At 43.1% G+C, this 22,068-nt stretch overlaps 3 protein-coding genes across 3 annotated transcripts; all 3 read right to left on the bottom strand.

Moving 5' to 3' along the window:
* Positions 1 to 498: 498 nt before the first annotated feature.
* LOC131542728 (G-protein coupled bile acid receptor 1) lies at positions 499 to 3,972 on the bottom strand. The gene is made up of 2 exons (XM_058779669.1): positions 3,644 to 3,972; positions 499 to 2,484 (listed from the first exon to the last, which is right to left on the bottom strand). The coding sequence occupies exon 2, from the start codon at positions 2,445 to 2,447 to the stop codon at positions 1,419 to 1,421; it is 1,029 nt and encodes a 342-aa protein (XP_058635652.1). The 5' UTR covers positions 2,448 to 2,484; positions 3,644 to 3,972; the 3' UTR covers positions 499 to 1,418.
* A 123-nt stretch (positions 3,973 to 4,095) lies between these two features.
* LOC131542542 (uncharacterized) lies at positions 4,096 to 8,713 on the bottom strand. Its single transcript, XM_058779343.1, has 3 exons — positions 8,430 to 8,713; positions 7,905 to 8,309; positions 4,096 to 6,921 (listed from the first exon to the last, which is right to left on the bottom strand). Exons 1-3 carry the CDS (start codon positions 8,680 to 8,682, stop codon positions 6,587 to 6,589), a joined length of 993 nt encoding a protein of 330 aa, XP_058635326.1. The 5' UTR covers positions 8,683 to 8,713; the 3' UTR covers positions 4,096 to 6,586.
* Positions 8,714 to 9,228: 515 nt separating this feature from the next.
* aamp (angio-associated, migratory cell protein) lies at positions 9,229 to 21,854 on the bottom strand. Its single transcript, XM_058779342.1, has 11 exons — positions 21,493 to 21,854; positions 20,858 to 20,989; positions 20,654 to 20,773; positions 20,424 to 20,563; positions 20,203 to 20,347; positions 20,046 to 20,129; positions 13,409 to 13,524; positions 12,932 to 13,026; positions 12,573 to 12,663; positions 12,314 to 12,468; positions 9,229 to 10,441 (listed from the first exon to the last, which is right to left on the bottom strand). The coding sequence occupies exons 1-11, from the start codon at positions 21,584 to 21,586 to the stop codon at positions 10,366 to 10,368; spliced, it is 1,248 nt and encodes a 415-aa protein (XP_058635325.1). The 5' UTR covers positions 21,587 to 21,854; the 3' UTR covers positions 9,229 to 10,365.
* Between the last annotated feature and the right edge of the window lie 214 nt (positions 21,855 to 22,068).

Genomic DNA, 22,068 nt, shown 5'->3' with positions numbered 1-22,068 from the left:
ATCAAAGCATTACCCTCTGAAAATGTTTTTTCCACAGTTTATCTTGCTTTACTACACTGCTGTTTTTCATCACTGTCAAACTAATGTAAATTTGTTCTCTTTTTCTCAGATTTCTAACATCTAACCAAACCATTCCTCATTCTTTTAGACATAAAGACCACAATACAGTCAAAGAATGCTCTCTCTTGTAGCAAACAAAAATACTTCCACATTTGAAAGTGTGATCGTATTCTGAAATTAGGAAGAATGTCAGCATAGGAGGAAGATGTATAATACACCACATCAGAGAGTGATATGATAGTAACATAATATACCTAAAAGAATAAGGAATAACAGAGATCCGCTCATGTTTCTCAAGGGAGAATTATTGTACTGCTATGAATGTATTTACAAAGTTGACTCCAAAAACAAAATGTTTCATGGCTTGTTTATGCTTTGCTCCTTGTTTAATGTGCACTTCTTTACAATGCTATACATTTTAAAATGGACAAGTCAGATGTAAAACTGATGGCAGATTTAAGCATAAATATCTATTTTGAAATAACAAATTTACTTCAGTATTTACATACCCCTTTTTAACATTTCCTATTTGTTGCTCTGCTGCCTTCAACTAGAACAACTGGAAATTACAGAAGAACTAATGGATTTCATGTGGGAAAAACTGCCATAGAATAATAATAATAATAATAATAATAATAATAATAAAATGTATTTGTAATGCACCTTTCCCAAACTCCAAGCGCTGTAACATGTACAGAACAAAATAAATCAATCCAAAAATACATAATATCAGAAAAATTACAATAGTAAATCATAAACAAAAAACTTTACTAAAAAGATGTTCCTAAGTCTTAAGAAGTTCCTTAAAACAATCCAAAGAAGCAGTATTCCTAATAAAAATAGGCATCAACAAAAACAAGCATCTGTCTATGACCGAAAATCTGTATGGGGCAAAAAAAAAAAAAAAAGCCTAAACTAGAAATAAATACAGCTTTTATTCAAATGACCTCCTAACCTCTGCAAAGGTCTGATCAGCAGCTCAAGAGAGCCTCCGTAAAGCCGGTTCAATCAGTCAGGGATATTATGACTTGTTTTTGATTGTTTTTAATGATTTGTTCACAAATTTATGTTGATTTTGTATTTTGTATATTATGTCTAAACTACTTTATTTTAATAAATCCAGAACTATTTAGATGGATTCAGATTTAGATGGGCTTGTGTGCGTAAAGTCTCCCTGTCCAGTGGAGATGAGTGTCACAGCAGTTGCTTCTACACAAACACTCATTGAACAAAGATTATTTTAAGCTTTTCTTGACATTCAGTCCCAGTATTCACTGGAAAAGACGAAAATGAATCCCAGCTCTGGATATCTTAAGCTGAATACTATAAACATAACCCTTAATTGAAAGTCAGTCACATCAACTGAATCGAAGGCTAGTGTCCATTTGCACACTTGTATTTCTGTAGCGGTGCCACAGTTTACGGAACAGTTTCTTGATCGGATCGGTGTACTCCCTGTTGGCGAGTCCCAAAAGCAGGGGCACGACAGCAATGCCCCCGATGCCAACGCAGGACAGCACAATGTGGCCAGTGCGATTACTCTTTCCTCCCCGTCGGAGCAAAAACTCTACGCCTACATGGGTGTAAACGATGTACGGCACCCAGCAGGTCAGGAAGGCGAGGGAAACGGCCGCCACACAACAAGTGTAACGCATTTCCATTCTCCGTCTGCATTCCCTGTTTGCTACGGCTCGCTGCAGACGCTGGATGTCCCTCAGCTGCTCCCGTGTGATCCACAGCACGCGGCACGTCATGGCAGCGATGGAGAGGATGGCGGGTGCCAGTAGACCATATACTTCCAAATAGATGTAAGCATTTGGAAAAACACTGCGGTATGTACAGCAACGCTCTCCAGACAGCGCTACGCAGTTAGAGCGCGCCGTGCTGTTGGTTATTGGACAGCACTCATTCCGATCATGAATTGGCTTGTTGTTCCAGCCAAAAGAAGGCAGCAGCGCAAACAGCAGCGGCAGGATCCAGACGGCCAGCAGCGGCAGCACGAACCGCCGGTGCAGCCAGAGCTGGCCGCGCTGAAGCGGACTCACGATGCTCTGGTAGCGCTCGTAGTGCACCAGCACAAGGTTAAACAGAAAGGCCAGGAACAGAAAGTTGGGAAAGATGTGCACCAGCAGGCAGGACGAGAAGCTGAGCGTGCGGTTTAGGCCCATCCAGGGGATGAAGGGAAGCGCCACGCCGGTGCACAAGTCGGCCACCAGCAGGCTCAGGAAGAAGTAGTTCTGCGAGTTGTGAAGCTGCCGGTTGCAGGTGATGCCCAGGATTATGAGCAGGTTGATCAGGATGATGGCACAGGAAACGGGCAGCGTGATGGCGTAGATCAGCTGGGCCTCCACATTGCTCCCGGAGACGTTTCGCATCACCGCAGCCATCACTGCCACTTTCCACACCAAACGTCCATTCTAAGATCTGCATGAAGAAGAACGTGATACATCATTACTTTAATATTGATTAATAAAGCTACACATAATGTTGAACAATGTGAAATCTACATTACTAGTTATATTCTGTCAACAAATCAAATCCTTTAGGTTTTTTCCCCTTCCACTGAAACGTTTTAGTGCTTATTTGTGGCAGCTGGACCCCCTCCTTTTATTTTTTTTGCTGCTTAATAAAAAAATTTAGTAGTACAACAGATCTTCTGATCATGATATTTCCTTTCTGGCTAATTTGGTTTGTCGTGTGCAAATTTGATTCATGTGTCTGGATTTTGTGGGATTGTGCATTATTCCTGCATCTACTGGAAACAGGACTTTTATCGATTCTCAAAAATATGATGATACCCTAAACCAGAGAAATATTACTGCTTATATATTTCACTAGAAATATTACTGCTTAGAAATGATTATTAATTTGTACATCATTCAGTCTGGATCAGTGATCTCCTGTGTTGCATATCATTGCTCACTTTATTTCTTTAAGTCATAAACCTTTCCAAATGAGGAGCAAGAGTAATTAATTACAGAGCCAACAACTGTCATGGTACACAATGTCAGAAATCAGAAAAGCTAGATTAGTAAACAAGCTAGAGCACAGAAGACACACAAAAGCACTTTTGTGTTTAATGTGAAACAGGCCTAAGGTGTAATAAACCTGCCTTATAAGACAAAAGCTGCTAATACGAGGGGTTATAAGTTCAATTCCAGGTTTGTGCGATCTACTAAGCTAATAGTTCTTAACTGATGTTACCAAAACTTTAAACTAAGCAGTTCATTCAGTTCCATTTAGAATGTCCTTGCAATTATTTAAAATTTTCAGCATCTTTACATTAGATGCAATACTAGATTAGATGTTTCAAGTACAAGTAAATATGCACATTTAGCTCTGATATATAATAAAATGTTTAGTCTATAAAATGTCCGTTACAACTGTTTTAATGCCAAAATCAACATATAACAAATTAAAGATGATGCTAACATACATTTTGCTCGTAATTGGTCCATTTGCCAGGTTTATAACGGTCATGAACGAGGAACTCCTGACCATAAATTCAACACTTTCTTTATGAATGCTGGGTTTCCTAAAATGTTATTGAAAGAGTAACTAAAAAGTGAGAAAGAAAACGTACCTTTTGTCAGCTTGGGTTGAAGTGAAGATTAAACTCCTCAGGTCTTCATCACTACAGGGTCATGTCAGGTTGTTTAGCACAAAATAAGAAAAGTTTGTAGTTTAGCAAACTGCAAAAGGCAATAGAACAGTCCATTATAAGCCTTATTTTTCATCAGAGCTCTACACGGTAAGATCCTCAACAGCTGGAAAGAGACAAAGTCGTTTGTCAAGCAGAGAAAGTCAACAGGGGTGAGTCCGGGGGGAACGTCGCTCGTAAAACTCTGAGCAACACCCGTGCAAACCTACAAACCTGTGACCTGCACTGCTAATGCATGTACGCATGACAGATAAAGAGGGAGGACAACATAGACAATTTGAGACCTTTGACCGAGTCAGAAAGGATGTCACAGATGTGCGTAACTGCGAACAGATAAAGTGTATAGAAAGACACACACCTGAAATGGAGACATTACTGCATTCTTAAAATTGAGGGATATTTATACTAAAACAGAGAGATGCAATAGTGTACATTGTATAATGATACTTTTCTTATTACCTTTTGTATTCTTTACCTGTGAAACGGGTTAACTGATTAAAACACACAGCGAATGAGTGCAATGACGGACGTTTATCGTTTAGAATCACTCCTGCTCCCCACTTACTAGTGGACATCACTGGAGAAAAATCATAAGATGCGGTCATCAGTGAGGTCAGCTTGGGGTTTAATGAGATGTGTGGCTATACAGTCATGTACAACAATAATTATAAGACTATTATTATTATACTTTTGCTGAAGTATTACCTGGAGTTCAGCGGTCCTGGTTGCTGTAACTGAATGAATACTGTGGGTTGGAAAAATAGTTTGACTGACTAGTACTCATTCTCACACAGAGCATGTAGTATCAGAAATCCAACTAGAAGGTAATATGAGAGCTGCACTTTCAGGTCACTTCTGCAGAACTGGGGTCTGTCCCAATACCCACATTTGCAGACTTGACCACAGGAAGTATGTAAGAATGACCCAGGCCTGGAAATAATGTGCACTAAACCCACACTTTCTCTAGTAGCGCTTTAGTGTGTATTTGGGGCTAATGCGCATCACTTCATTCTTTCATGCAATGTCAAGAAAAACTTTTCAAAGTAAAATGTTTGCAACTGCTTTTTAATCAATTAGAAGTTTAGAAGAACATTTAAAAATTTATATGAATTTAAAAATCAAAACTTGTAAACAAAACACTTTACTTGCATTTTTTAACCACACAATATTTGTCCCATCAGATAATCATAAGTTTTGCATACACTTGTGTTCTTCAAGCCCACTTTAACCAGGATCACAGTCCGTGATGGGACTGAAGCAAGCTGTAACTGAGCCAACGAGACGAGAGACATGCGGATCCATGTGCGAGCTTTATTACAAAGGCGTGGTCAGAAAACAAGCAAGGGTCAAACAGTGGCAAACAGGTATATCATAGGCAAGGCAAAGAGTCATCCAAAACGGGCCTGAGTCAGTCGACAGCAAACAATATCCAAAGGGGCTAGACAAGAGAGGTAAATCCAAACGTAAGCAATAGTCCAGGCAGGGGGAAACACAATCCGAAACAGGCAAGGCAAGACTTGGAAAACTAACAGAGGCTCTGTAGAGTAGCTAAAGCTAGGGCAGCGATAGTGCAAGTGCATACAATACTCAACAGTGAGGGAGAGAAGGTCCATGGCTTAAGTAAGGTGTGCAAATGGGAATCAGCTGTGTGTGATCAGTGCAATGAGCTATGTGCGTGTCGTCAGTGCAATGGATGATGGGAACTGTAGTCCGGAGGTGACGTGCAAAACAGTTAGTGTAGTGCAAGAGTAACTGTGGTGAGTGAGTGACCTCTGGTGGTGAGTGAATGGAAGTTCACAGACCGGATTCGTGATAGAGCCCCCCCAAAAGGAGCGGCTTCCAGATGCTCCTAGAGCCATAAGGTGTGTTTGACTTCATGCGGCGCCATGAAAACCGATCGGCGGCTGACTTGAAGTGCATGCCGGTTAGAAAATTTGTCCGACTTGAACCGGCGCCGACGCCACGTCACCATCACATGTGGCATCAAAGTACCACGACAGCGTTTTGAGAGCAGCCGGCTGACTCAGCCGGCACAGTTTCTCCAGAGCGACTGCGGGAGCGCTGATGACCACACAGCTGTTTCACGATTGGCCAAATTCACCACATGACAACAATGACGTGTGTTTCTAACATCTTCAATTCTAATACAGCTCACAAATATTATTTTACTAGGAAAACATTACAATCGTGTGAAAAAAATGGAAGCTAAGCCAAACTTTGAACATTTTATAAAAAGAGATTAAACAAATGGTACTACTACATTAAATAAAATTAAGAACAAAAAAGCAAGAAAGACCTATGAAGCTTTTTGTTACTTTAAATTGTTGTAATTTTACCCCTGGCATGAATTGTTTCACTTTGCATATTCTTATGAATGTTTATTTGTTTTTGTACTTGTTGTGAGTTGTATATGCTTGTACAAACCTTTGTATAATTTCTGCATAATAATAAAAAAAATATTGCCCACAAATCTGTTTTTAGAACAGTAAAAGCTTTTTTTACTGTATAGTCACAATGTTATAATGAGTCACATTTCATAATAAAAAAACACTGATAAAGGCTTATTGGTATTTAAATAGCACATGTTTATGTTGAACTTTATTCTTGAACAGATGGCCCTGTATTAAGCAGTATATAAAAAGTGTTTCTGTTACTCATGAAAACATTTCTGAAACGTCCGTGCATTTGACAAATATTGCATTTTATTCACTTCATCTGTGATAAGAGTATCCAAACACCTCGAGAGCATCACTACCGGGAGCAGAAAGAGTCCGACTTCACGTCTCCGCTTTCTATTCCGCCCCCGACTGCAAGCGGCTATTCTCGCCGATAGGTCTGTGTGGCGCCACATGAAGTCGAACACACCTATACTATCCAGGAGGGTGGTGGAGCGGAGGCGGAACAGGGGGAGGGACGGAGGGCCAGGTCCACATGGAAGTGGAAAGACCGAGGACTGAGGTAGAGCCAAGCACCAAGGCAGAACAGGAAGCCAGGGTGGAGCAGATGACCACCAGGCCTGAGCAGATGAAGCAGAGGACTGGCACGGTGGAGCAGAAGACCACCAGAGCGAGACAGCTGACCTCCATGGCGGAGCAGACAGAGCAGAAGCCCACCAGTTCGGAGCAGACAGGGCAGAAGACCCCCACGGCAGATCAGGAGAGCACCACAACGGATCAGGAACCCACAGCAGGGACTGGGACCTAGGGAAAACCGAGACACAAGAAAGAGAAAAAACATGCACAGACCCAAGGATTGAGGCAGGGAACATGGGAAGTCTATCAAAATTTTCCTTGGTGGCAACTGAACGAGCAGGCAGTCCATAACTAAAAACATTGGTGGGAATGGGATTGGCAGATTGTTCAGTGTTTGAAGCTGGATAGACAGACGGTTTATAATGAAATGCATTGGCTGGAAGGGGACAGACAAACTGTTTGGCAATGACAGGGTTAACAGAGCATACAGAATGTACATTTAAAGCTTCTAAGGCAGTGATGTGGTTAATAGGACAGATATGGGGTGCATTTATATTTTCTGGCCTGAAGACAGACAGTTCAGGGTTAGATTCCTTGACAGAGACAGGCAAAACAGACAGTTCACAATCAGCCACTATGGCTGGTTCAGAACGGGGCGAGAGTTCAGAGATGGCCTCCTCGGCCGGTTCAGACCAGGGCAAATGTTCAAAAGCGGCCTCCGTGGCCGTGACAGGGCAGAACGAGAGTTCAGGGACAGCTCTTATGGCTGCGACAGAACAGGACGAGGATTCGCAGACGGCCTCCATAGCCGCGACAGGGCAGGACAAGGAATCACAGACGGATACCATTGACACCTGGTTCTACAATGGTAAACTCCGGACACAGGGAGAGTTCAGTAACGGTCTCTTTGACCGTAACACAACAGGCTGGGAGTACATTGCTGGGCGCTATCACCATACAAGAGGCTGAGGCGAGCCCCATCGCTTCTAAAGGTTCTGCAGCATGTGCCGCCACCTCTGGAGGTTCTGCGGTGGTGTATGCAGCCCAAACGCAACAAAGCGATTCCCATCTTGGGAAGCACTTTGGACAGGGGAATTAGTTCATGGACAGAAGGGTTGGAGTGAGTGGGTTTGGGGATACCAGCTGCGCGTGCAGACACCAACGGTACATCCCTCAAACTGGATAACAGACTGGGAAATCGAAGCACTGACCTTGAATATCTGGGTGTGATGGAAGGGACGTCACAAGACTCCGGACGATCAGCTGAGACGTGACGTGACTCTGGACGATCAGCTGAGACGTGACGTGACTCGACACGTGAAGATCAACTCTGACTGGGCTTAACTCGTGAAGATCAGCTGCGACTTGGTTTGACTCGTGAAGATCAACGGCAGCTTGACTGGATTCACAAAGATCAATCATAACTTGACTTGGCTCTTTAACATCAACTGTGACTTGACTTGGCTCATGACTGACCGCAATGACATGACGGGGTGTTGTTGCATTTTGCAAAAGGAGCTCCGCTGTCGCCGCCACTTTGTGAGTCTGCTCCAGTGTGGCTGCCATCCAACAAGTGAGTGCGGTGTCGCGTTCCTCCGCAACACCCACAGTGAAAGCTGAACCAACAGTCCACAGAACATAATCAAAAAACTACTCAGTGACGAACGTGGACCCTTATGAATCACTTGATTTTAAAGGATGATTAAGGCCATCACAGAAAAAGTCTATTAACATACCGTCCGGTAATTCTGAGCCATTAGCCAAAGCCAAATATTCCGTAATGCAACCCTCAAGTGATCGTGTGCCCTGCTTGAAGGCTAGCAACAGGATCGCTGCGTCCATACCTGGCAAATGTCCACTTAAAAAGCCGCTGGATCCTTGTGTGGCCGAGTATTCTGTAACGGAGCCAACGAGACAAGACGTTTCTGACCACGCCTTTATTACAAAGGCGTGGTCAGAAAACAAGCAAGGGTCAAACAGGTATATCATAGGCAAGGCAAAGAATCATCCAAAACGGGCCTGGGTCAGTCGACAGCGAACAATATCCAAAGGGGCTAGACAAGAGAGGTAAATCCAAAACGTAAGAAATAGTCCAGGCAGGGGGAAACACAATCCGAAACAGGCAAGGCAAGACTAGAAAAACTAACAGAGGCTCTGTAGAGTAGCTAAAGCTAGGGCAGCGATAAGTGCATACTCGGCAGTGAGGGAGAGAAGGTCCATGGCTTAAGTAAGGTGTGCAAATGTGTGTGCTGTGTGTGATCAGTGCAATGAACTGTGTTGTGTGCGTGTTGTCAGTGCAATGGATGATGGGAACTGTAGTCCGGAGGTGACGTGCAACAGTTAGTGTAGTGCAAGAGTAACTGTGGTGAGTGAGTGACCTCTGGTGGTGAGTGAATGGAAGTTCACAGACCGGATTCGTGACACATGCACTCTCTCTCAAAAAAAAAGATTCACACAAACTGTCGACACTTTTTAAAAAAATTTTTTATTGCATTTATAAGCTAATCAGAAAGTGTGATTGGTTATAATGCTCAACGCTGCAAAAAAAAATTAAATAAAAAATAAATCTGATATCTAATGCCGCCATTGACACTTTTCACATTTAACTTTAATCACAACAGCCTTTATGATTTAGTTTATTTGTGCAGGAGCATTTTTTGACCTTGCTCTTAAATGTGTTTTTGGTGGCATTTTTGCCCCAAACCCCCGTTAATTTCTGACCCTGATTTCAAGTGAAAAGTGCAAAGGCCACAAGTATTGAGACGAGTCCCTGGAGTGGATCACTGGAAAACATTCAACCTCTCAGCTGGTTTAACATCGCTGGTGTGTTTATTCACACATCACATTTCAAACATTCTTGTAACTTGTTACAAAGGAAGAAAATTAAGGTTGACAGCCTTCATGTTGTTTCAACATGACATTGATTAAACACAACAGAATGTATGGCCATCCATTCAGCACTGAACTTTTGCCAAGACAGTCCACAGGCAGTTGGGAATTTGTGTCGTTGCTAATGATTTAAAGCTCATGCTGGGAGAAGAATGACAAAAGCTGTTCCTTGACCAGCAATCGGACACTCAACAACAGCAACAGGGAAGATCTTTAATCTGAGCATCCAGCTGAATGGTCTAGAAATCTGAACCTATGATTAAGTGTGCATTTTTACCAAGAACTTATTGGAACTGAATTTTATATACTCTGCATGGCCAAACGAGTGTGGACATTCCCTTCTGATTAATGGGTGTAATTATTTCAGTCATTTCTATGAGGACAAATCTCAATGCTTCACCATACAGTGCCACGCTATAGAAACATGTGAGTTTGTGGAAGGTTGTTTTCTACTTCAGCATGACAGCGCTGCAACACCATCTGACACACGTCTCAAGAATGTCACTGTATGGTGAAGCACTGAGATTTGTCTTCATAAACATTACTAAACAGATAAAACCCACATAATGTATGTGACACACCCCAATTACAGCTGTATGTAGCCTAAGCAAAAAACAACAACAATCGGTCTGTCAGACTTACACAGTCCTGACAAGAATGACAAAAACAGAACAACACAGCTCTGTTAAAACTTTAAAAAGCTGCAGTTTAAAGGTGACTGTGTGTCAGTGGGGAGGCATTACAGTTGCTGACGTCTAACGGGATCCAGATGAAGAAGTCGCTCTACCGGTCGGGTCTCTGCAAGCAGAACACTTTGGCTTTATGGTCTCCTCCGGCGGTGATGGCGACTGACGCGTCTCTGTGAACACAGACACAACACGACAACGTATGAAAAAGACACAGCACGAATGAATATTTACCCATGATAGAGAGAGAACGCATCAGGACAGCAAAGCATGTTCAACCATTAATTTAAATTTTATAGACAAATCCTGACAAACTTTTATGAATAAAAACCCTCATGTTTATTCTTATGACAAATGAAAGCTTGAAATGAGGTTGAGCAAACGATGGCAGATTTGACATGTTTGGGTGAACTTTCCATTTAACACAACCGGTTCCTTTTTGAAAAATGAAAGCAGAGCAGATTGAAGTGATCTGGTGTATATGACGCTCATGAAGGAAGATTTCAAAGCTCTGTTCGATTCTCCACTTGTTACAGGTTTCAGACAATCATAACACTGAAACCAATGTCAAAATAAACAGTTATAAAATAAATGACACTAGGTGCGTTTACATGTACACTTTTTTTGTCATTCCGATTAAAATCATTCCGATTGAAAGATTCGATGAACTGTTTACATGAGACGTTATCTAATCCGATATGGTGTTTACATGTGCCTGTGCTTTCGATTTTAGGATATGCTAATAGCCTACAGTGACAACAAAAACAAGTCACCAGAGGAAAAAACGCCCATATTTACGTTAATATTTTTAATATCTGTTTGCACTTGCTTAGAATAAACGGTTAATATTTGAATCCCTTGCGTTCATTCGAGCGCTCAGTCATATGGCCAGAACGCGATCATAGAAATCATACGCCCCTCTGTAATGCAGCTGAGATTAATTGTACTCTGATACTACAAAGTTGTACTGTACTTAAATGGAACAAATACACGATTTCTTACCAAGAGTTGCTGAACAATGAATCAAAGGAGCATTGCTTTATCACAATCGTGTTTCGTACAACATTCATGGCGTGAGCACGTATAAATTCAAGCAGATCGGAAATTATGAATCTGTCATCTATACAAAGACAAATGACAAAGGCAACTTTTGGTCAAGTTGTTTATTTTCATTGAGCTACTTTCACTATCATCACTGTGTTGTTTCTAAGCTGAAAAGCAGAAAATTGCGCTTCATTTCAGATCCGTTTTTCACTCCGGACATGAGAGCAGATAGTCCGTCACACAGCAAGCGTTCTCCTTTCTAATGTGTTTTTAACTGTATAATTGAAATTTTAACTTTATACCTCCACTATTACCCAATCTCTACTGTAGTGTCGGTGTCCCCAAATCACAGAATGTACTGTTGCCGACATCACGTTCACGTTCTGACGACCCGACCTCTGGACGTGATGACGTAGACGCAAAGTAATCGGTTTAAAGTGTTTACATGGCAGGATTTTAATTTTGTTCGGTTTATAGAAAGGTTTATCCCACCCCTCTCAAACCGATTACAATTGCATTCGGTTTGGGCATTTTTATTCCGATTGAGGTGTTTATATGGAGCATTTTCATTCGGATTGGACTTTTAAACCGATTGCAGTGCTCCATGTAAACGCACCTACTGACTCTATGGCCACACGCTCTCTGCAGCTACATTCAGGCGTCAATTCACCGTTTAATGCTAAATCTTGTTCTGTACACATCGCTCAGTCATTTACAGGAGCGAAGACCGCATTCTACAACCGAAGTGACCCCCAAAACATTTAGGCATTGACAGAAATCACATGCAGTGCGTGTGGAGCCGACGCAAACAACCAGCTGTTAATGGTGTATTTAAACACACATCCAAGTTGTGTCACGATTACGAGTCTTGCCTCACTCGTGTTGCAAGATCTTGGTAGAAAAACAGGAAATAATAAGAATAAGCCCACAATAAACAAATAAATTCAAAAATTTTATTATGGAAGTAAAAAGCTGCAGAACTCTTGGTTCAACAGACTAACCTGTTCAGCACAAAGTCGAGGATCTCAGCCGAGTGTCCGCGGTACTCGGACATCATGACTCCTGACCTCGCGTCCCACAGAGTGACCACACCGGCCAGATTACAGGTGGAGATGACCGCAGACGCCTCCTCCCACTGCAGGTGCACTACACCCACCTGACACACACACGCACGCACACACTTAACAAGCCCTTCAACAACACACAGATGATATGAGAGAAGACATTCATGTGCCGTATTTATGGCCTCTCAGTTTTTACCTCATGTTTACACCGATGTCTGAGGCTCTGTGAATTCATATCATAAATGGCCAGGGTGCCGTCCAGATATGCAACAGCAACTAGAGGTAACCTGAAAGTCAAGTCACCTTGATTTATATGGCACTTTATACAACACTAATACAATAAATAAATAAAATGTAAAAAAAAAAGTTCAAAATGTTAAAAACAGCTCCTCCTGCTTGTGTGCGATCAGTGAGGTCAGTGGAAGAAATCTGACCAGCAGCTAAAAAACATGGAGCGGCTTACAGCACATAAAAACGCTAATAAATATTGATGCCTTGATGAACATTATTTGTTTTGATAGATCATTTATAAATATTACTATTTGCTTTACTTACACATTACAAAATCCCACCGATTCTACAGAGTTGGAATCCTGCTCCTGCATAGAGTCTTTTGCTTCACTGTTTTCATTGGACAACGAGCATAACACCTAAAGAAAAAATAAATCACATTTCAAGCATCACACATGAAGCTTTATGATGGTGTTTAAGTGATCTACATCAGATCGCATCGACATCCAGTGCTTAGAAACTAACCCTAACCAGACACTCGTCACAGTGCTGCTGGAAACATACAGATCTCGCTTCAGGCCCAATCATAATCAGGATTTTATTTTTAAGCATAAAATTCATAAACTACATTAAGGAAAATGGAGAACACTTATCATAGTGTTTTTATTACACTACTACAGCGAAACTCTCTGCTGAAGCACTTCTGAGAAACGCCAGTCACACGCTTCCCTGATCTATTAAATAGCAATACAGTGTCACGGGTAAAAACACTGATGTCGGCACAGCTGTAACTCTACTCACCTTCCCTGTGGATGTGTTGATGAGTTTAGCCTGACCATCCACTGACCCGGTCAGAGCCAGCGTTCCCTCTTTATTACACGCTATAGAGGTCAGCGCTCCCTGATGACCATCATGACCTGAGAAAACAACACAGCCACAATCTCTTCTGTAGTACTGAACTTTTCTGATGACAACCCAAATAAATTTAGGGTCAATAACTATGTAATAAACTGCTTTTCTTCTTATTTTATCCCTATGTGATTGTGTCATCATCTCACATACTGTGCTTTCATAGAGGTCAAACACTCAAAAGTGTTGAAACAGAGCAACCCGACCAAACACAGCTTTGAGTAAAGCGCGGCACGAGCAGGCCAACGTGACCTGCAGCACAAACAACATGAATATCTTTCTGCAAACCATCCTGTGTGTCCCACTTGAAGATCACCGTCACTAGGGGTGAACAATATGACAAAAATCATATAATTGACATTTCATAATTTGCGTCACCACTTTTTGAGACTACAAAAAACAAACATAATCGACTGCATTTACATGAACACTCACCAAAAAGCGCATTTTGCCAAGTGTGTGAATTTGACCATTCAAGCGCAATTAGCTGCCAGAATGTGACACAAAGTTCACTCACGCTGTGTGACCGGCGGCTTTATTTGTGTTTGCTTCAGTGTGTGTGCGATTGGACAGCAAGAGACCACCAATCTAAGATCTATTTCACTGCTTATTGTGCTTGAATGGAATGCCACAAGGATTACAAATGTGACCCTGGACCACAAAACCAGTCATAAGGGTCAATTTTTCGAAATTGAAATTTATACATCTGAATAAATAATATTTCCATTGTTGTATGGTTTGTTAGGATCGGACAATATTTGGCTGAGATACAACTATTTGAAAATCTGAGGGTGCAAAAAAAATCTAAATATTGAGAAAATCACCTTTAAAGTTGCCCAAATTAAGTTCTTAGCAATGCATATTACTAATCAAAAATTAAGTTTTGATATATTTACGGTAGGAAATTCACTAAATATCTTCACGGAACATGATCTTTACTAGGGATGCACCGATACCACTTTTTCCAGTACTCGCCCGATACCCATACTTTTATTTTTGGTACTTGTCGATACAGAGTACCGATACCGATATTTTCATTGCATTTGTACATTTTTTAAATATTGGGTACAGAAACCAACAGAGTATGTATAATGTTAGTTGGTTAACTTAATTTATCAAACAGATACAGTCAAACCAAAATTTATTCAGACACCTTCAACATTTCTCACATCATCACAGTTTATTTGCTATAGTTTATGGTAGTAAAATATGACAAGAACTCAGAGTTAAACTGTGTCAGAACAAATTCAGCTCGATAATATCAGATAACTTTGATAGAAAGGTATGTGATGGATTACAATCAACCAAAATTATTCAGACAGCTGTTAGTATGACAATATTTACACAACTATCAATACTTTGTCAGGCCACCCTTATCCTTAATGACAGCCTGTAGTCTCCTGGGCATGCAGTCTGAATAATTTTTGGTCCCAAATTTGTATCAATTTTATTGGTAGTCTACTGTATGAAGAATTTTTGTTTATAATATGTCACAGTTTACTTTATTTTTCTATCCTCACTTACAAAAATGAACTATAGTGTCCTGCACCCACTAGTAAAAAATATAAAAAATTATATTTGGTCTCTGAATAATTTTTGGTTTGACTGTATATCCTTCGGTTATTTTCACACTTAATTATGCACATTAAAATGTATTTTACAAGTTTTTGTTACTCTCACTGTTCTTTTTTTTTTTTTTTTTGCTCTATGGTACATTATCTTTAATTCAGTTGCATTAGAGCTGCTAAAATCACGCGTTTTGCTGTAATAATGCAGGGAACCACTCGTTATAAATCTCCTAACTGTGATATTTTCAGAAATAGAAGTCACGTTTTTCTTTGCTTTTCTTTCTAATGCAGAAACACTCATGAAGCAAGCAAAACATGCAGAACGCGCGCAGTATTTGTACTGGTGCAGAATGAGAGGACAGTACAGCCGAGCATTTCACACAGGCTGCTAGTTTCACTTTCGCCAGAAAGTCGTGGATGCTTAAGGTTGAAAATAAATTTATTTTATAGTGAATTCCCCTATAAATTGTCTTATATTTACGATTCAGTTTTAATCCAAGTGATGCATGCTATGTGAGCGAACATCAACAAAGATCACAGAAGTGCGCGCGCTCTATCTCTCCCTCCCTCCCTACCGTTAAGTAACTTGTGCATTGTTTTGCTTACTTGTTTTTGACATATCCGACCGAACTACAAACGTTCCAGTGATGTCTGTGAGAAAAGTATATTCACTCACAAGCTCGCGCATCTGCGCCGGCGCGCGCTCAATCCACTCAGCGCTTTGCTTTTCAGTTCGCGCACATCAGCTATAAAGGCATTAATACTGAATGTTTAACATTATTCATTGCATACATCTGCTTCGTAGACATCCTTAATCTCTAATAACTCCATTCTGCTGCATGTTGTCCTGTTTCTTTGTCTGAATATGGCACTTATCACATGCTGTGAGGTATCGGCGCTTGGTATCGGGGCATTTTAACGAGTACGAGTACAGGAGCTCAGTATCGGGCCCAATACCCGATACCAGTATCGGTGCATCCCTAATCTTTACTTAATATCATAATGACTTTTGGCATAAAAGAAAAATCAATAATTTTGACCCATACAATGTATTTTTGGCTATATCCTAGATCAAGATGGCGCCGAGTATGGCAGCTGTGTTGCAAGCTCCGAGCCAAACTGGCAGCTTTTTGTTTGTTTTGTACGTAATTTGGATGTTTCTTGTTCTGGATGTTGTCTGCCTAATTGTTTACAACAGACAAACACTTCTGGAAATCGGTTCTACAGTTACTCACCGCAAACCGGACTTTAAATTCTTCAACACCGACCCGTTGTTTACAAACAACACTGCGGAGCCCTTTGTTTGGGCCGCCCGACCGCGACGTCGAAAACGGAGCCGGAGGAGAGGAAAGAGAGCCGGCGTTCTCGTCAGATTAAGACACCGAGCAGACCGACCACCGCTACCAAGTATCCTACTAGCTAATGTCCAGTCCCTGGACAATAAACTCTGTGAACTGAGAGCACGGATTTCTTTCCAGCGTGAGATCAGGGATTGCTCCATTATTTGCCTAACAGAAACCTGGATGTCTCGAGAGGTACCAGACTTTGCCATTGAACCCACGGGTTTCTCCGTGCATTGCGCGGATAGAATACCGGATCTCTCAGGGAAAAGCAAAGGAGGAGGTGTATGCTTCATGATCAACAATTCTTGGTGTGATCGGAAGAACGCACATCCTATACAATCTCTTTGTTCTCCTGACCTGGAATACCTCACGCTTCTGTGCCGCCATTTTGGTTACCGAGGAATTTACAGCGTCATCATTACAGCTGTTTACATCCCCTCAAGCCGACACAGATGTAGCACTCAAGGAACTGTACGGGCATTTATGCAGACAGGAGACTGTGCACCCTGACGCTGCGTTTATTATAACCGGGGATTTCAACAAAGCCGATCTTAGGAGGATCGCACCAAAATTCTTCCAGCACATATCATGCAACACACGTGGAGAACGGACTCTAGACCACTGTTACTCCCCCTTCCGGAATGCCTACAAGTCCCTCCCCCGCCCACCTCTGGGCAAATCAGATCACTCTTCGGTTCTGCTCCTGCCTGCTTACAGGCAGAAGTTGAAACGGGAAACACCCACCCTCAGGACGATTCAGCTTTGGTCGGACCAATCGGACTCTATGTTACAGGACTGTTTTGATTACGTCGACTGGGATATGTTCCGGGCTGCATCCGATGACGACATCGATGTTTACACAGACACTGTCACGTGCTTCATAAGGAAGTGCATAGAAGATGTTGTACCGACCAAAACAATCAGAACCTACCCGAATCAGAAACCGTGGATTAACGGCGAGGTTCGCGCGGCTCTCAACGCTCGAAGCTCTGCCTTTAATTCCGGTAATGCGGATGATTATAAACAAGCCAGCTACGCCCTCCGCAAAACCATCAAGACCGCAAAACGCCAATACAAAGAAAAAATTGAAGCACAGTTCACCACTTCCAACTACAGAGACATGTGGCAAGGACTCCACAACATCACGGACTACAAGGATCGCAAACACCCTGCTACAAACACCTCTACCTCACTTCCTGACGAGCTCAACGCCTTCACGCCGCTCAAGTCAGCGGCTCCTCCCACACACAGAGTGCTCCCGCGGCCGAGACTGCTGAGGCTCATCCACTCTCCGTGTCTGTAACGGATGTTACCCGATCGCTCCGCGCGTGAATATCCGCAGCCACAGGTCCAGACGGCATTCCGGCCGTGTCCTTAAAACATGCGCTCACCAACTAGCTGGAGTCTTTACAGACATTTTAACCTCTCCTCTCTCTATCTGTTGTTCCACAATGTTTCAAAACATCCACCATTGTGCCAATACAAAAGACACCCAAAGCTTCTTGCTTGAATGACTGGCGCCCTGTTGCTCTGACTCCCATCATCAGTAAGTGCTTTGAGAAGCTTATCAGAGATCACATCAGCTCTGTATTGCCAGCATCACTCGACCCACTGCAGTTCGCCTACCGCAATAACCGCTCCACTGATGATGCAATTGCCTTCACCCTGCACACTGCCCTTTCCCATCTTGACAAGAGGAGCACATATGTGAGAATGTTGTTTGTTGACTACAGCTCAGCGTTTAATACCATAGTGCCCTCTAAGCTTGTAGTGAAACTCCGGGATTTAGGTCTGAACAATTCTCTGTGCAGCTGGATCCTGGACTTCCTGACAGACAGACAGCAGGTGGTCAGAGTAGGCAGCAACACCTCCTCCACGCTGACCCTCAACACTGGAGCCCCTCAGGGCTGTGTTCTCAGCCCTCTCCTGTACTCCTGTACACGCATGACTGTGTTGCCATGCACAGCTCCAACGTCATCGTCAAATTTGCGGACGACACAACGGTGATAGGTCTGATCACCGGCGGCGATGAATCAGCCTACAGAGAAGAGGTGCACACCCTGGCTAACTGGTGCCACAACAACAACCTCTCTGAACATCAGTAAGACCAAGGAGCTGGTGGTGGATTTCAGGAGGCAGACCAGTGAGCACCCCCATCACCATCGACGGACTCCAGTGGAACGGGTCAGCAGCTTCAAGTTCCTGGGCGAAACATCACCGAGGACCTCACCTGGACTACTCATACACAATCAGTAGTGAAGAAGGCCCACCAGCTCTTCTTCCTCAGGCGACTGAAGAAATTTGGTCTGAGCTCAAAAATCCTCAGACAGTTCTACAGTTGCACCGTGGAGAGCATCCTGACTGGCTGCATCACCGCCTGGTACGGGAACTGCACCGCTCTCAACCGGAAAGCCCTGCAGAGAATAGTTCAGACGGCCCAGCACATCATCAGAGGTGAGCTTCCCTCCCTCCAGGACATCTACACCCAACGATGTGTGAGGAAAGCACGGAAGATCATCAGAGACTCCTGCCACCCGCGCCATGAACTCTTCTCGCTGCTACCATCAGGCAGACGGTACCGCAGCATCAGGACCCGAACCAGCAGAACGCGAGACAGCTTCTTCCCGCAGGCCATCAGACTGCTGAACTCCAGATAGCAAACGACACTCACCCACCTACCCCTACCCCTCACACTGCATTCCATCTACACACCAGTCACACTGACTCTGACAGCACTGTAGCATGTCTTGCACTGTACAGCTTGGAACAGATGCAGCTCCATCTTCTCTTCTGCACTAACTACTGCACTGCACTTCATAGTCAAAACACTAACAGTACACATCACTGTAAGTCAATATAAAGCAATAAGTCAAATATAAAAGCTATACATACATCTTTAAGTCTCTTGAGAACACATGTACTTACTATGTGTATATATAATATACTATGTGTATATTATAGAAATATGTATGTATAATGTATATTGTGTACAACTGTATATTGTTTATTGTATACTGTGCAAATGTGTATATTGTGTAAAGTGTGTATATTGTTGTATATTCTTGTCTATGTATATTGTAAATTTTTTATATCTTGTTGCTTGTACTGCCATGGCACAGAGTCTGCACCTAAGAATTTCACCATTGGTACACTTGTGTACATGATGTGTGACAATAAAGAGATTTGATTTGATATTGCTACAAATATACCCCAGCGACTTAAGACTGGTTTAGTGCTCCAGGGTCACAAATTATTGCAAATGATAAACTTTTGTGATAGCACAGCACGTGAGCATAACCGCGATAGAGATGATCTTCCAAAATCTTCAGCAGTCTACAAATTTCTACCGGTTCATCACATCTACTGGTATAATCAAGTCAATACAAATCACCTTTGTTTATATAGCGCTTTATACAATACAGATTGTGCGAAAGCAGCTCCACAGTGACTTGACAAAGCAAAAAACGAAACAACCTTAACCCTTTGTGCTGTACAGGTTTGAGACATCATGAGGGTGAGTAAATAATGCCAGAACTTTCATTTTCATGTGAACGACCCCACTGTAATGGCACCAGTGACCCTCGGAGGAAAGCGGGCGATACGTGAAGGATGAATTACCTTTGATGACATAAACGGCATTGCCTTGTTTTAAGTCCCACAGACGTAAACTTCCGTCCTCGTAGCCCACAACTGCTCTCTTTCCTGTGAAACAGACAGACACTTAGAAGACAGAACAACACACAGTCAGCAGCTCAGAGACCGCCTCAGCTCTCACCGTCAGGAAGGATCTTGCCGCTGGTCGCCTGGCAGCCGGGCCCTTGAAACGTCTTGCACTCTCCGCTCGGGATCTTCCACATCCAGACGTTCCCATCAGCCGCTCCGGCCAGCAGAACCGGAGCACAGGGGTGCCACTCCAACCACTGCAGCGCAAGACGCACGCCTCAAATACTGCCCACAAACACCAGCAACGCAAGCAGAGCGACAGAGCTAACTTACTTCCAGGTCTCCAACTTCAAAAGACCAGATTTCCTCCTTGTCCTCCACTTTCCAGACCTTAATGAGACCGCTCATATCACCAGACACCACCAGCTTGGAGTCGCAGCTGAACGCGGCGCATGTGACAGAATCCTTGTGACCTGCCGTGAATCAGAGAGAAGCAGGTTTGTGTCGAAGGACACGGAGCGCATAAACGATGAACGACTTGCTCACACTTGTCTTCTACAAACCCGTGCATTCAAACAGCACGTCTCCATCAGACACGCTCCACACGAACGCCCTGTCGTCCTCTCCGCCGGTGACAGCGAGGCCGTTGGTCACTGGGTCCAGACTAACACAAAAGACAGAACCTGCGAATCAAAAACAGCATTCAGTAAGAGCTAATGAAAGCCGAAGCGTTTCTCAGAGACGCGGAGGTGTGTGTGGAGGGTCACCTGTGTGTTTGGAGAAGGTCAGGTCACTGTCGTCCTGCTCGGACTCCATCTCATCCTCCGTCTCCCATCCATCATCATCCGCATCCCCCGCCTCAGCGAAGTCTACATCCTCCAGCTCCTCCGCCAGATCCTCTGAACAAATACATGCACGGCTTTAATATCTTTTTGAGGACTTTCTATTTTTATTGTCCATCCCAACCACCAAAACGTTTTTTAATGTTTAATGTAAAATAGAATATTTAGTATGTTCACTCTCACACACACACACGCACTCTCTCTCTCACACACACTCTCATTCTCTCTCTCACACACACACTCTCACTCACTCTCATTCTCACTCTCACACACACACACACACACACACACTCACACTCTCTCTCTCTCTCACACACACACACACACACACACACACACTCACTCACACTCTCTCTCACACACACACACACACACACACTCTCACTCTCACTCTCACTCTCACACACACACACACACACTCACACACACACTCACACTCTCTCTCACACACACACACACACACTCACACTCTCTCACACACACACACACACACTCAATCAATCTCTCACACACACACACACACACACACACCATGTAAACATTCAGTGACAAACACACACCTGCGGTCAGTTCTGTGTCATTGAGATCAATAACCTCGATGATTTCTTCATCTTCGTGCAGGTTCAGCGAGTCTTCCTCAGGATTATCCATCATCGATATATTTATTGACGGACTTTATTCATTAAAGTCCGGCTAAAGTTCTGTCACGGGCTCTCTCCGCTTGACCGCGGCTGAATGGCGCTTCTGGCCCTTTATTCGCGATATTGTTTTGAATTAAGTCACAGTTCTATAACAACGTTTCGTCAGATTCACTGTTTGCTGGATAATAACGCTACTGTCACGCGCTTTAATGTGTTCTAGTCTTTCACGTGCTCGCCCAGGCAGCTCGCGCTGGCGTATGACGTGCAGAACACGTGACGGACAGCGCGCCAGCCAATCACGCCTCAACGGAAAACTGTTCAAAGGCGGGACTTCCGGCCACAACCCCGCTGTAGTATCGCAGCACGTGGCACTAGATGGCGCTGGTTATGCAAACACAAATCACACATGCGGCCTGAAATGATGCAAGATTTGTGATTTGCCTATAAATGTTGGAAAAGGACTGTGAAATTGTTAAATGTGATGTAAAATCGACA

The sequence above is a fragment of the Onychostoma macrolepis genome, chromosome 06 (genome assembly GCF_012432095.1).
Source record: "Onychostoma macrolepis isolate SWU-2019 chromosome 06, ASM1243209v1, whole genome shotgun sequence".
NCBI classification, from domain to species: domain Eukaryota; kingdom Metazoa; phylum Chordata; class Actinopteri; order Cypriniformes; family Cyprinidae; genus Onychostoma; species Onychostoma macrolepis.
The sequence above is the reverse complement of the archived record's forward strand: the minus strand, read 5'-3'. Positions and strand labels throughout refer to the sequence as shown.